The sequence below is a fragment of the Rhizophagus irregularis genome, chromosome 22, assembly GCF_026210795.1.
Source record: "Rhizophagus irregularis chromosome 22, complete sequence".
Lineage (NCBI taxonomy): Eukaryota > Fungi > Glomeromycota > Glomeromycetes > Glomerales > Glomeraceae > Rhizophagus > Rhizophagus irregularis.
The window spans coordinates 154,958-169,839 of record NC_089450.1 but is presented as its reverse complement, the minus strand read 5'-3'; the positions used below and the strand labels follow the sequence as shown (position 1 = coordinate 169,839).

Below are 14,882 nucleotides of genomic sequence, written 5' to 3'. Positions count from 1 at the left end.
ATAATTAATATATAATCGTATTTAGTAAACTAACCAAAATATAATTAATAAAACTGTAAATTTAAAATAAAAATGTATGGCAATCGGAAGATTTTTTATTGGTTGAAAGTTAACAATCGGTATACTGATATGTCAAATAGTAAATGGCCTATTGTAACCCGATTGTACTCTATTTAAATATCCCGATTGGAACCCTAATGTACTCTTATTGCACCATTTTTTGGTAGCAATCAGGATTCTCCCGATTGATAATAAACAAAAAAAATAGGGGACCAATAAGATGGAAATCAGGTGATCCGATTTCCATCTTATTGGTCCCCTATTTGTCATCATTTGACCGGTGGTAGAGAATATTGTTGTGCAGAATTTTGTTCAACAAGACATCTTATATTTTCTGGTGTTCTTAAGATAATTTGATCGTTTGTTAACTCCACATTGTTCAGCTTCTTACGCTCTACTAAACATTTATGACAAGGGTGGTGACAATTAACAGAGTTAAATGTTAAAGTTACCGCAGCATTTTCTGGTAAATCTCCTAACATTACGGAAATAAACGGAAAACATCACTTTATACCATTATCTATTTGAAGATCAAATCCACGATTATAGTCAAGTAATGATCATATCAATATATTTAAAGCATATTGATAAAGGACTCGCTTGGCTAACTGAAAACTCTTTGACCTCTTTTGTGAAATATCTTTTGCCTTTAGGATCGGCAGATAACCCAAAAGTATTTTGGCATCAGGCCTATTTCTGCGCCAACTAACTATATTACCAAGTGTCAAATAAATGGGATGTTTGCTGGTCTTTCCTAAGTGATCACGTGTCGTAGTATCCAAATATAAAATTACTGACAATACATTTCGCACCATTAGGAAGTGATTTTTGACTTTACTTTTACTATTATTGTCCATTATATTGTTCGTTATGATATATTCAAGATTTATGCTCCGTTATGATTTAATAGGTAAATTTAAAAGTACAATGGGCAAATATATCCTTATTGCTCAACAATTCCTTTATAACGTCAAAAATCGGACGATAAATAAGATAATACGTTTCGTTTATATGTCATGATATGTGCTTTTTTAAAAGAAATATGTGGTACAACAATTTGATCCAACAATTGATGACCTTTTTTTACCGACGTAGGTAAAATTACATTATCGCGGCAAATCTTTTTTGAAAATTTAAGTATATCGTTACCACATGCATCAGACAAATTCCATTTAGTAAGCAACTCCGTAAAATTTCCAAACTCTTCGCTTGAAAATTCTGGTATATTTGTTACTCTAATATCAAGAGATTCGAAGGTTGGGATTAGTTCAACATCAATTAGCGAATATTCGATTTCAATGTCTCTTGATTTGTCAATCACTTCCTATATATGGATGTTAATACTTAATAGACAATAAATACTTGATAAATATGTCGATCGCTTTCTATATATAGACATATATAGACGCATACAAAAGTATAAATTATTTTAATTTCATTTAACGTTGATTTCTCACCTCCTCTTCCTCTTCCTCCTCTTCCTCTTCCTCTTCATAGCTCATCTCTTCTAGTTGTTCATCATTATCGCTCCCTTCCTCTTCTTCTTCCCCTTCATCTTCCCCTTCCCCTTCGTAGTTCACATCCTCTAATACTTCATCATTATCTTCCCTTTCTTCTTCGTAGTTCACATCCTCTAGTACTTCATCATTATCTTCACTTTCTTTTTCGTAGCTCACCTCCTCTTGTACTTCATCATTATTAGTACTCCCCTCTCTTCCTCTCCCTCTTCGTAGCTCGCCTTCTCAAGTTGTTCGTCGTCACCCACTTTCTCTTGTTCATATTCTACTTCTTCAGCAATTTTTCTAAGAACTTTATCAATTATATCATCGTGAGTTTTCACATGATTTCGTAGAGAAGCACGACGACTGAAGACTCTTTCACAATGTGGATACGAGTATATAACCATTTTTTGAAGTTGATTTATGGTGAATAAGTTTTTTATTTGACGTTAACAAAGTAGGTTAATTTATATAAAAACATTAAGGTTTTTTACATGTTGATTTATTATATTAACTTGTTTAACAATAAATTGACTATGTGCCTCAATAATATTAACAATACTTAACAATACAGTATTGCTTGACGTATTGCACGGTTTACACAATGTTAACAGTTAGTGTTACTGATTACGATCAATCAAGTAATACATACATTAAATTAATCAATCATCGTGTCGTTTAAATATTTAGGTGAGGATATCAAATGATACCATCAGTTAACTGCGTAATGATACTGATGAAAATATTCACATTTAAGGTGTCAACAAACACAACAAATATCATAGAAATTAACGCATAATTATTATTATTAGTACTTTTACGACGAATAAAATAAAGGATTAATTAATACGGCACAGTAAACTGGAACGTCCAAAAGCAAAACCGAGCGTTGGATGAAGGTAATTATATTTTGTTGGAAATTTCACTTGTTAAAATTTACATCCTCGATATTTACAATTTCCCGTTAAAATTTTCTCTCTTCTTCAGATTTAATCTCTTCCTTCTCTTTATTGCTCACCTCTACTAATTGTTCTGTTCATCGTTAAACGCTTTCATTTCTAGCTGTCCATAGTTACTCATCACGTCTACTTCATCAGCAGAAATTCAATTTGAAACATCACATGATTTCGTAAGGAAGAACAACGATTAATACTTTTTGCAATGTGATGAACAATGACTAATACTTTTTTGCAATGTGGGCATTGAAATTCGAAGTGAAGAAATGAATCAGATTTGTCGTTGTAACATGTGACATGATTAATACTTTTTTGCGATGTGGGCGTTGAAATTCGAATGAATCATTGTAACACGTGACATTGCGCCGCAATTTAGTCTTAAAGTAACATCTAGTTAAGTAATTACATTAATTATGTTTGTTACAAGTTACACTGGACACTAAGTAAGTATACTAATCATTAGTATACTTAAAGATCTTACGTATAAGTAAATCGAAGTAGATCATCGCACATAGAGTTAAAAAATGATTACTTTTTTTTCTCACATTCTAATATTTTTTTTTTCTCATTCTCACATTCTAATAATCAATTAATTCTCTCTTGTCAGTCATCTTTTTATCAATGGATAACGACGATAACAAAAATAATAATAATAAAACCAGCGGCAAACGCTCTTTAGATTTTAATAATTTAAAACGCCCAAAACCTACTACTAGATCTAGTACTAGGTTTACTAGATCTACTAGATCGTCAACGAGTATGAATATAAGAAGTAATTATTTTAACTTTAAATTATTATATATATTTGGTTGTAAATTATTATGATTGTATAAATATACTTATATAATTAATATCTTTTAGATCAACGAACAAAATAATTTGAAAGGTTTTATTTTAGTTTTTTTTTGAACTTGTGTGAACGAATATCTAAAAATACATTATAATTAACAGATACCGAAGCCAATCATCAAACAATTTCAGACGCTTCACAAATAGAGACTCCAAAAAAGACGAAAATTGCAAGTTTAGATTTATTTCGTGATAGAGATATTGATGAGATTATTATCGGTACCAATAAAACTACCAAAGGATCTTCTCAAGTAATATCAGTTATCAATTTTGTTATTGTTTATATTATTCATTATTAGTTTATTAAATACATTTTATTGTTTTCATCAGGCAATAAATGAATCATCAACAATATCCTCTTATATCTTTTCGGTGGTAATTTCTCCTCCTTCCTTCTCTCCTCCTTCCTCTATTAAAACAACGATATCTGATAAAGCAGTATTCTGACGGTAAAGCAAATCGTCCGATAAAGCAGCATCTGGTGGTAAAGCAGCGTCTGGTAAAGCAGCATTTGGTAAAATAGCGTCTGGTAAAGCATCTGGTAAAGCAGCATCCGGTTCTAGTAAATCATCATCATCCAGCGTTAAGGCAGTGATTAGTAAAGAATCGCCATCAGATAATAATGCGACAACATCATCATCTAAAGTAACGGATCAAGGTTAGATATGATATATACTGTTTGTTCATTGTTGTTTTGTTAATAAATTATCAAATTGGTTCTTATTATTCTTATTAACGATAATTTATAGCAGTTAGTTCTGGTGAATTTGCCAAATTAATACAAATTAATCAAAAAACAGCATCAAAACTCAACACGATTATTAATAATTAAGAAAGATTTAAAGCTATGTTAAATGAATAAAAAGACCAGATTTCAAATATAATGTCGGTATTAGATTCTCATCGCAACGTTGAAACTGAAGTCAAGGTTAAAAAAAAGGGTAAAACGAAAAAGAAAGACAAAAACTCAGATGAATTTTATCACGTAAATATATGATTTAAAGTTATGTATTTCTTTATATTATTTACTAAATATAACAATTTGTATGTATTAAGGATGCGATTAAAGATCTTTCTTATGAATTATTTTATGAGCATTGACGAGTAACCGACTGACAAATGAAAAATCGCCTTAAAGAAAAATTAGAAAATGATGAAACATCTGTCAAAATACTCATAAAGTTGTCCAGAAAAGGAGTTTCGTTCGATTATTTGTGGGATGATAGAATGCATTCACAAGTAAGTAGTATTTGTATTATATATTAGTCATTAATTGCCAAATTTATAACAACTTGTTTATTTTATTAAATATAGTTACTTGCTGCAAATCGCGTTAAAAAAGGTTACTACATTAGAAAATTGAAAGAAAGTTTGTAAAGTACTTTCAGTATTAATAGAATAACGCCATTCAAAGATAATTTCAGCAAACAACAGATGCGAACATGGAAAGCAAGTAAAAACGTTCAACAGGTCCATGAAGATTTATACAAACCGAGCGACTCAAATGATCCGTCATCTGATACTTATATTTCGTTAATAATTAAATCGGTTTTTGCATCTGATAAAGAGCGTACAAATGAAAACGCCATTTGGATTCAGTTGGTATTAGAAGTTATATTTGACAAGAAACACCTTTCGTCAAAAATCGATGCAAACATTGTCGATTCATGGACCGGAAATATAACAGATACAGACGTGGTAAGTACTCAACTGAATTGTATGTAATGTTTTAAATTAAATTACTAGTAATATTATATTTCTTTATTTAGGATTCTGAAGAATGTGAATGTGAGTCTTCGCCCAAAACACCTATAACACCTATTGACGATGATGATGAAATCATTGGAGTTGATAATCGTGTTGATGATGTTTATGATGAGCATACGACGGACGATAATCAAGCAGCTGATTTAGAAGTTGCTGATTTAGAAGAAGAGCAATAAAAGTTCACGTGACTTTTAGTATAATTTGATATTATTCGTTGTTATCATTTTTTGTCTTCTAATCTATATGTATTATTCTAGTATGCATTATATTATGTATCAATTGCAATTTAGCAATATCATTCAGTTCATAATATTAATATAATTATCGCGTTTCAGTTTGTAGAAAGATCAATCAAGTGATTTAGTTGTACAAATCACATTCCCACCTTGTTATGGTTGTGTCACCAGAGGCGCTATGTCAACGGAAATTTAGTACATTGATCGCTTAAAAATCCGCGGCAATCCAATTATAACAAGAGGAATTTACATTAGATAATGTATTTAAATTGATATGTATTTTATCATAAATAAATTTATATATTTTATATAATATATATATTAATAATATACAATAAAATCATTGCTTTACGCATTTTTAATATCAATATACGCGTTTTTATACATTGTATACACATTTTTAAACTATCGTTGTTTTACTGTATGTTGTTTTACATTTAAATTGGTGTTGTTTTACGCGTTTTTCAACGTTTTTAGGTGGCGTTGATTGATAAAAGGTTCGTTTCCCTACGTTTTTTGGCGTTGAGCAATACATGGCGTTTTTCAACATTTTATACGCCTGTTTAAAACTTGCTGATGATCCTTAAGGATCCATAGCATAAAAAATTTACTGATGTAGGTAAATTTTATATTGGTGATGATAGGACATGAAAGCAATCTATAGGATAGAAAACCGGTTTGGAGTTTTAATAAATTAGTTATGTTTATAGTAGAAATATCTGTAATTCTATATAACTAATAAATTTATGAATTGCACTACCTTGCAAAAAAAAAAAAAAAAAATTTAATATTAATTTTCTATAAACTTAAAAAAATTCATTAAAGTGAATTTCTCTGTAAATTTATATTGTAATGAAATTCACTAATATATATTAAGGATGCTTGCTAAAACTATTTTTTCAAAATTTTAGTTTAATCAAAATTCAATCTGAAACTATTTTTTATAATAAAATTAATTGCCTAAACTGTTTTTATACTTTTCTGAAACTAATTATAATTTAGAAAAATTTCAGATTTACCAATTTTTTCATTAAAATAAAGTTTTAAATTTCAGATTTTTGAATTTTATTGTTAAATAAGTTTCAGACAATAACACTAGTATATATTACATTAATTTTTATATATATTATATAATTTTTTTATAATATAAAAAATTTAATATTTTAACCTAATATACAAAAAATACTATTTCACTTCTTTTGTTTTTTTTTGTATTTTTTAAATAATAAAATTCTTATTTTAATAATAAATGGATAATATAAAACTATTAGCTTTTTATTTAAATAATAAATATATGTCACAATAAACTTTTTTTGCCATATTTTAAACTTTTTTATAATAAAAACCTTTTGCTATATTTTTAATTTTTTAACATAAATTTTTTATCTGAATTATCTGAATTATTTTTTAGACTTTTAGACTTACTGTTTAAATTATTTTCTAAATCTCCCTTAAATTTTTTTTTAAATTACTTTTCAAGTTACTTTTAAACTACTTTTCAAATTATTTTCTAAACTATTTTTATTACCTTCTAAGCTATGAGTTACCTTTTGAATTATCTTTTGAATCATCTATTAAATTAAATTTGATGAAGATATTAATACTTTAGAGTAATTTAATAATTATCAATACAATCTTATTGTAAAAAATAGTTTTAATTAGTTTTCAGTTGATGTATTTATATATTAGTATTGCTTAAAATATAACTTTGAATAGCAAATTTTCTAAAATAATAAAGATCTAAATTAGTAAAAAATGAAATGCTTTTATTATATTCAGCAAAATATAATTAAATACTTTAAATAAATTAGGCTAAAATTTTTAATTATGATTTATTAAAGCATTTATTTATGTAGAAATATTCTAAATATTAAATTATTTAAATAATGCTGGCAATATATAGTAATAATATTTTCAGAAAGTAAAAGTTATATGACTAGAATATTATATTTAAATTAAGATAATTAAAATTAAAGCATTTTTATCATTTCAATTTAATGATAGCATTCAAAGTATTTAAAGTATAGAATCTTTTAATAGTATAATTAACAAATCATTAAATTCTGTAAGTACACTTTGTGATGTAGAAAAAGCTATTAATAAAAAATATAAAGAAAAAGCAAAGTATTATAAATTATTAAATATTAAATTAAAATATTTAACAATTGAAACCCTTATTTTTCTTCTCAATTTTATCAAATATTAATATAGTTCTTGTAAAATTTTTAATACTAATTATATTATCTTTAGGAGCATGCCAGAAATCAGCTAATTTCTCTCAATTAGTAGCCTTAACCCCCACCCCTACCTGATTGAAATCTGATTGGCTAAAAAAATTATTACTATTAAATATTAAATATTATATATAATAATTAGTATTATATAATTATCTTGGCTTCTAGTGATTCAATTTGAACAAACTTTTTTTTTTTTTGTAAAGCTAGATTTATAGAACTAAATGAGTGCTATAAATTAAAAAAAAGTTTATTAAAATTGGATCACTAGAAGTCAAGATAATTGCATTATAATAATAATTATTATAATATAAATACAAATATCTTGGCTTCTAGTAATTCAATTTGAACAAACTTTTTTTTGTTTTGTAATACTATATTTGTAGAGCTAAATAAGAGCTATAAATTAAAAAAAAAGTTTATTAAAATTGGATCACTAGAAGTCAAGATAACTGCATTATAATAAGGGCACTGTCAGATACCTAATATCACTTTAATATAAGAGTTTACCCTCCTCCCCTAGGTAAGATATGTTATATATAATTTCTTATATAGTATTGTATATAACCTAAGATCTTTATTTACCCTCCCTCCCCCTAAAATATTAGGTAATATCTGACAGTACCCTAATTATATAAAAATAATTAAATTACTTACATTTATATTTAGATATATAAATGTCACGTGATATATATAGATCTGATCTAAAGCTTGACTCCTCCCATTTCCTTTCAAATCAGCTGATTTCTGGTACGCTCCTTATAAAGATTTTAAATATCACAATATTTTATTTATAAATAACAGTTAATACCCATTACATTTATTTCAGATATAATATTTATTATTTTTTATAATATATTAAAAGTTGTATAAAATAATTGAAAACTTACAATTTATTTATTTTCATTATATAATAACTTTATAAAAGATGTAATGAATAAATTACAAATAACTTTAACAGCTTTATTAGATGATATATATACAGCTTTATGCCAATTGTACATATATAGATCTAATGGTCAACATTAGATAATAAGTAGTTTATTGGCCTAATGGCTTTAGATAGTTTAGTTGTATTTGTATATACTTGTAACTTTCTTTACTTTAGTTAATAAATGCATAGTGGAATTCAAAAAAAAAAACTATTTTTTAAAATAAAAATATATAATATTTTTTTTTATAATAAATTAGCCAATTAAATTCTTTAATTTTATATTAACTATAATTTTAAGATATTGCTAAATTTTAATTTTCATTTTCCACTATATTAGTATTAATTAAATAAAAATTTATAATATTTTTTAAGTTATTCTAATACTAATAAAATAATAATTATTAGCAGTGATATTTAATGATACTCACTAGTAAATTTAAAATAAAAATTAAAGAATTCTATTTTATCTAATTTTAATTTTAATTTTATTTGGCACCAAATTTAATAGAGAACAGAATAGAAGCACTATTCCGTCAATATTCAAGAAAAATTTGGGAAAGAGTTGATGAAGTTACAAAATTTGGGGTGTGCTTTCTCTCTCACTTCTTATATATACATCCTTTTATGAATAGAAATGGAAGAGTAGCTAGGTTACTAGGACCCAAAAATATATATATAGCGGTAGGGTACACAGATGCGTCATTATCATAGTGAGTAAAGTTTTGATTTGCATACAATTTTAGAATTTTTCATCTATAGTTAGGTCATCAAGATTGCGTATTTTTTATCAAAATTTTTATATGTAAAAAATTAGTTTGCGTATTTTTGGCCTAAATTTGGCTAATCTTATATATATAATATATTTACTGTACGTACTTATTTAATTAACCGCATTGTAATATTTAGTATTAATTGAAAGAAATTTCTAAGGGTTAAAAAGTGAAATTTTAGAAAAATATTATTAAAAAAATGGTAAATTCTATTTTTTCACATTAGTATTTGGTTTTATAAATAATATAGAAGCCATGATAAAATAATTAATAACTTAATGTCTGAAATTTTATTTGCATATTTTTGCAGGATTTTCAATATCAGGTGTCAATTATGCGTACTACTCATATAAAAAGTCTCTGCGTACAGCTCATAGTAAAAAAATTTTTCACCACCTGACCCCTATATATATATTTCTTGGTCCTGGTTACTCTTGAGTTATTTGAAAATTTACTGTGTTGTCAATTTCTTTGTACAAGAACACGGGATTTATATTTACAGTGTCTGCGAGCATCAAGGTATCATGAGCCATTCATGCTCAACGCACTCGCTACTTTATACTTGAGAAAAATGTATATTTATATTTTAGCACACATCTGCAAAAGAAATATTTCGTAACTTAAAAAAAATATCATTTCATTTATGCTGTTTTTAAGAATTCTTATTTAGTTAGGATTAAGAGTTTAGATTTATATTAGAGTATCAGAACTAACTTGGCTTAGAAATTATCATATACTGTATGTTGTTGTTTTTTAAGAATTCGCAGAAATCAAAAGTCTTCATACCTGATACTTTTTGAGATGATATTTACTCGAATAAAATCTAATGAGTAGCCACAATATTTATATACACGGTTAACTCGAAAAATTTATTGCACAGAATAAATCGCTCGGATCACGTTGCAACAATAATGCATACAGTATATACATTGACCACTTATATCCGAGTCCTATTTCTACCAAGAAATTCTAAGATTAAATTTCGCGAATTTGTTATATTTATGGGATCAACATTTTTTTAATTGGGACTGAACTGCATATATAAATATAGAGGTATATAAAAGGGAATCAAATTTAATACTATACAGTATACAGTTTAGTAACAATGTTTAACGTGCATATTAGTCATGTGATTTTGCTTATTAATTGATGCCGTTCATCATCATCATCATATTAACCATTTATACTTCGTGGGACTTACGGCGTAGAAGAGGCGAACTAGGAACAAATAAAATTTTTGCGAAAGTATGTCGGATGAAGACAAATGGTTTTTTTTGTGTAATTTAAAAAATATCTATTATGCATCACAATCTATACGTAAAGTAATACAATATCTTTAAAAAACCTAAATGATAGTCATTGCGTGAAATAAATAACCGCCTGGATTTAGGTATTCAGAACACTTATTCTTCTTCTTTCCTTTTTTTTCTATCGTATAATTTAAAAAAATATAATTTTTTAAAAAAAATGGCAGACAAACAAGAAAATAATGACCAAGTAGAAATTACAATATCGGAAGTAAGGAATTGATATTTTTTTTTTCTAATACCTTTATGTCAAAATATTAATTTTTTATACATTATTTCAAGGAAAAAAAACCTAAAGATGAACATACACATAAAATATTTAATTTTCTTGGACATTCGAATCGTTCATCAACATCACTTGAAGGCGATGACGATGATGAATTAGTAAAATTGGAAATTATTCCTGAGATAGTTGAAGATCATCGTACTTTACTTTTAATCAATAAAGAAGATCAAAATTTATATCACGAAATCAAAGAATGGCACGAAGAAGATCGTAATCGTAGTCTTGAAGATACAATTTTGAAGTTTGGTAAGATAAAGTTTTTTCGGAAGATTTCGGAAAACCCATGGCGCAGCAAATGTATACGTTATTACTAACATCCATAAATAATTATTTTTTAGATCCTGATAAATATCGTAATTCTGATGCGCTTGCAAAAGTGGTATATAATTATCCGTTACCAGATTTTATTATAAGATATAAGGATGACAAAAAAGATGAGCATCGAAATGAAAAACAAATAACGCGTGATAACTTTGAGATTTTATTACTTCAAGCTGGATTAATTCTCGAACGTGAAGTTGATCCAGATGGAATTTATACTTATGTTAAAATCATTGCTCCATTTAATACATTGTGTGAAATGGCTCAACGAATAAGGCTTAAAGTTCGGTTAAATGTAAGTTTAAAATTTTTTTTTTTCAAAAAAAAGTATTAATGATTTATTCCTTTATTTAGAAAGAAAGTTTACCTAGTGATTTGTCGATTCTTGATGAATATGTTAGATCATCTGATACTATACTTACCAAGATTATTGAACATTTTGTATATGATATAGAGCTCAAAAAAGATTCATCGATTTTTAAAAGAGAGCATTTAAGAAGTTATGAGGGAGCAGAATCTAAAAAAAGCAAAGCAGACATTGCATTAAACTTCTTTAATACTTCAAGGAGGAATTTAATGGTTCATAGAGTGATTATTACGGCCAATCTTATTAACAAAAAAGAAACCTCACCAGATGGAAAAACGGTATATGTTAATAGAAAAATAGAAAGTTTGGAAATTAAAAAACTTATTAAAAAAGGCATTTATGATGAACTTTATCCAATTCATGATGGTCCTTCAAAATATAAAGATGATTCAAAAGAAAATAATAATCCAAGAGCTACATTAGAAGAAAAATGGGTTAAAAGAGGCTTTAAGAGGCAACCGATAGATAAAATAAGAGCTTATTTCGGTGAAAAATTGGCTTTATATTTTGCTTGGTTAGGTAATAAATAATTAATTAATATAATTAATATATACTTTTAAAAAAAGTAATCATGCTCAACTATGAAATCATATCAATATTATTATAGGTTTTTACACGTCATGGTTATCTATAGCAAGTATTGCAGGTGTAATTGTAGTAATTCATGGATTAATTTACATGTCAAGGTAAATATTTATAATAATTTCATTCGCCCTAAGATATTTAATTGAAATTATAAATAGATCTTTTTTGTTTTTAGATCAAATTTCGAAAATAATAACGATAAAATTGCAGCAATTTGGGACAATGCACTCACGGCACCTTATGCACTCTTTATGGCAATTTGGGCCACACTTTTTTTAGAAACATGGAAAAGGGTAAATGCATCAATACAATATGATTGGGATGTTATTGATTATGAAAAAGATGAACTTCCAAGACCCGAATTTTACGGAACTAGTAAATTAATATTATTATATTCAAGAATTTATAATCGAATAATAAAATTAATTTTTATTTATTCGTTTTTTAGCACTTCGGGTATCTTTAATTACTTTGAAAAAAGAAATTGTATTTCCCTTTAGAGAAAAGTTAGTAAAAATTTTTATATCAGTAGCGATAGTTTTAGTTTCGGTAAGTAAAAATTCATATGCTGATTCATTGTATAAAAAGTATATTTATGCACAAATATTTTCCTATTTAGATTGGAATCGTACTTGTAACTGTGGGAGCTTTATTATTATTTCCGGAGAATTTGCAAGTGGTTAAAAATGTTAAATATGTAGGACCAGTTATTACCGCTATTATAAATTTAGCCACTATTATTATATTAAATCTGGTAAATTTTCTTTTAATTTTTTATTATTATTACTATTATTATTATTATAATGAATTGGATTGTAAGTTCATTATTTGATTAGATATATAAAAATGTAGCAAGATTTCTTACGGATTTCGAGAATCATAAAACTGAAACTCAGTTCGAAGGTACTGTATATGTTTAAAAGGTTGAATTTTATATAAATAGGGATCTTTTTTTAACAAATTCTTTTTGTCGTAGATTCATTAATTCTTAAAGCATATCTCTTTGACTTTATCAATTTTTATTCTGCATTGATTTATCTTATGTTTTCTGGAGTAAGTTACTTCACAATTAGATTATTAAATTCCCTATTTAGTTTTTATAATTTTTTTCTTCTTCCATTAAATAGGGCAGATCATGTGAAAATAATTGTAATGTAAGTTGCTTATAATAAAGATTCTTAAATCGTTAATCTCACCCCTTAGAATCTATTTATAATAATTTTCTCTATTTATTAGGACGATGCATGTCGCGAGAGGTGTATTCAACAAGTGAGTATATTGTTTATTTATTAGCTATTAAATTTCTATCTCCTAAAAAATATTTATTCCTAATTAGGGCAGAGGGTTGACTTTACTTACGATTCAACTTGCAATTATTTTTATTGGTAAACAACTTATTGGGCAAATTCAAGAAATTTTAATTCCGTATGTAGTATACTTCATTAAAATTTCTTGAGAAGAGTAAAAATTTCTTCTTTTCTAACATGAAAAAATTTCATTTAAAGATGGTTAATGAGTAAATGGAATAAAGCTAAATCCGCATTGGATCGAGAATCGTTGGAAAAAAAGTATGCAGATTCCGGCAGGAAGAATAAAGAAATTCCACAATGGATAGAAGATGATCATTTGGCGGGATCTTCGGATTCCATTAGGACCGAATATGAAGAAATGGTAATTCAATTTGGATTTCTTGCGTTATTTGGGGTTGCTTTTCCATTATCACCATTGTTTGCTTGGATTAATAATGCTACAGAAATAAGATCTGACGGCCTCAAAGTAAGTAAATAAAGAATATTTTTACATGTCTTTATTAAACGTATAACTTATTCTAAAAAACTCTTCGATAGTATATTAAAACGTTACAAAGACCAGTCGGGTATCAAGCACAAGACTTAGGAATGTGGGAAAAAATTATGAACATAGTATCATTCATAGCAGTATTAACAAATGCAGTAATTATAGCTTTTCATTCAAGATGGATGGAAAATCAATTTAAAAAATATACAGGTGATGATGAAAATAGATTGTTAGTTGCTAGACTCGTATTTGTACTTGCCTTTGAGGTAAATTATATAAAATATTATTTTTTGTATCTTTTAAATTATTTATTTTACTAATTATTTATTTTATTTAACAAAAAGCATCTTGTGTTTATTATTAAATTAATGTTTGCGTATATGATACCGGATGTACCAAATAAAGTTAGAATTGCAATAGAGAGAGAACGTTATCTTTCTAGATTAGTGTTAGAAGGTGAATCACCCGTATTGGATGAATATTGGAGTGATAAAAAAGATGATTCTTCTTTATTTTCTGAAAAAGGTTCTTTATTATTACCTCATAGATTTACTAAAAAATTTAAGTCACAATAATTTTTTTTTCCTTTATAATATATTTATTAATATAACATTTTTTTTATTTTAAATTTGTAATAACTATTAATTAATATTAATTAATGTAACTTTTTAATGTAACTTTTTAATGTAACTTTTTTAGTAACCTTAGTAAAAATAAAAAAAAATTAACGCATTAGTCTCATAGTATTTCCGCAAATTACACGTGATTTTGATCTTTAAAAATCAGACATATGTAAGAGATTTCCGCAAATTATAAACATTTAACCCGGGACTGTTTTATAGTTTAAAAAAAAAAAATTTATTAAAAGCAAATAAATTAAGTAAAACAAAACCAATATATATGTGTGAATAATA

At 26.4% G+C, this 14,882-nt stretch overlaps 5 protein-coding genes across 5 annotated transcripts; 4 read left to right on the top strand and 1 right to left on the bottom strand.

Annotated features, from left to right (window-relative positions):
* Nucleotides 1–329: 329 nt before the first annotated feature.
* OCT59_014278 (uncharacterized protein) lies at nucleotides 330–542 on the bottom strand (the record flags this gene model as incomplete). Its single annotated transcript, XM_066149905.1, has 1 exon — nucleotides 330–542. One exon carries the CDS (start codon nucleotides 540–542, stop codon nucleotides 330–332), a length of 213 nt encoding a protein of 70 aa, XP_066002133.1.
* Nucleotides 543–3,136: 2,594 nt separating this feature from the next.
* OCT59_014277 (uncharacterized protein) lies at nucleotides 3,137–3,663 on the top strand (the record flags this gene model as incomplete). Its single annotated transcript, XM_066149904.1, has 2 exons — nucleotides 3,137–3,287; nucleotides 3,467–3,663. 2 exons carry the CDS (start codon nucleotides 3,137–3,139, stop codon nucleotides 3,661–3,663), a joined length of 348 nt encoding a protein of 115 aa, XP_066002132.1.
* Nucleotides 3,664–3,701: 38 nt separating this feature from the next.
* On the top strand, nucleotides 3,702–4,196 carry OCT59_014276 (uncharacterized protein; the record flags this gene model as incomplete). The annotated part of the gene is made up of 3 exons (XM_066149903.1): nucleotides 3,702–3,739; nucleotides 3,820–4,022; nucleotides 4,114–4,196. 3 exons carry the CDS (start codon nucleotides 3,702–3,704, stop codon nucleotides 4,194–4,196), a joined length of 324 nt encoding a protein of 107 aa, XP_066002131.1.
* Nucleotides 4,197–4,483: 287 nt separating this feature from the next.
* Nucleotides 4,484–5,307, top strand: OCT59_014275 (uncharacterized protein; the record flags this gene model as incomplete). The annotated part of the gene is made up of 4 exons (XM_066149902.1): nucleotides 4,484–4,603; nucleotides 4,679–4,706; nucleotides 4,779–5,062; nucleotides 5,134–5,307. The coding sequence occupies 4 exons, from the start codon at nucleotides 4,484–4,486 to the stop codon at nucleotides 5,305–5,307; spliced, it is 606 nt and encodes a 201-aa protein (XP_066002130.1).
* A 5,147-nt stretch (nucleotides 5,308–10,454) lies between these two features.
* Nucleotides 10,455–14,659, top strand: OCT59_014274 (uncharacterized protein; the record flags this gene model as incomplete). The annotated part of the gene is made up of 18 exons (XM_025311588.2): nucleotides 10,455–10,550; nucleotides 10,662–10,695; nucleotides 10,780–10,823; nucleotides 10,895–11,144; nucleotides 11,237–11,514; nucleotides 11,574–12,105; nucleotides 12,194–12,272; nucleotides 12,347–12,546; nucleotides 12,620–12,720; nucleotides 12,791–12,925; nucleotides 13,008–13,074; nucleotides 13,148–13,224; nucleotides 13,299–13,325; nucleotides 13,408–13,440; nucleotides 13,508–13,596; nucleotides 13,677–13,947; nucleotides 14,019–14,234; nucleotides 14,313–14,659. The coding sequence occupies 18 exons, from the start codon at nucleotides 10,455–10,457 to the stop codon at nucleotides 14,541–14,543; spliced, it is 2,760 nt and encodes a 919-aa protein (XP_025170094.2). The 3' UTR covers nucleotides 14,544–14,659.
* Nucleotides 14,660–14,882: the final 223 nt, after the last annotated feature.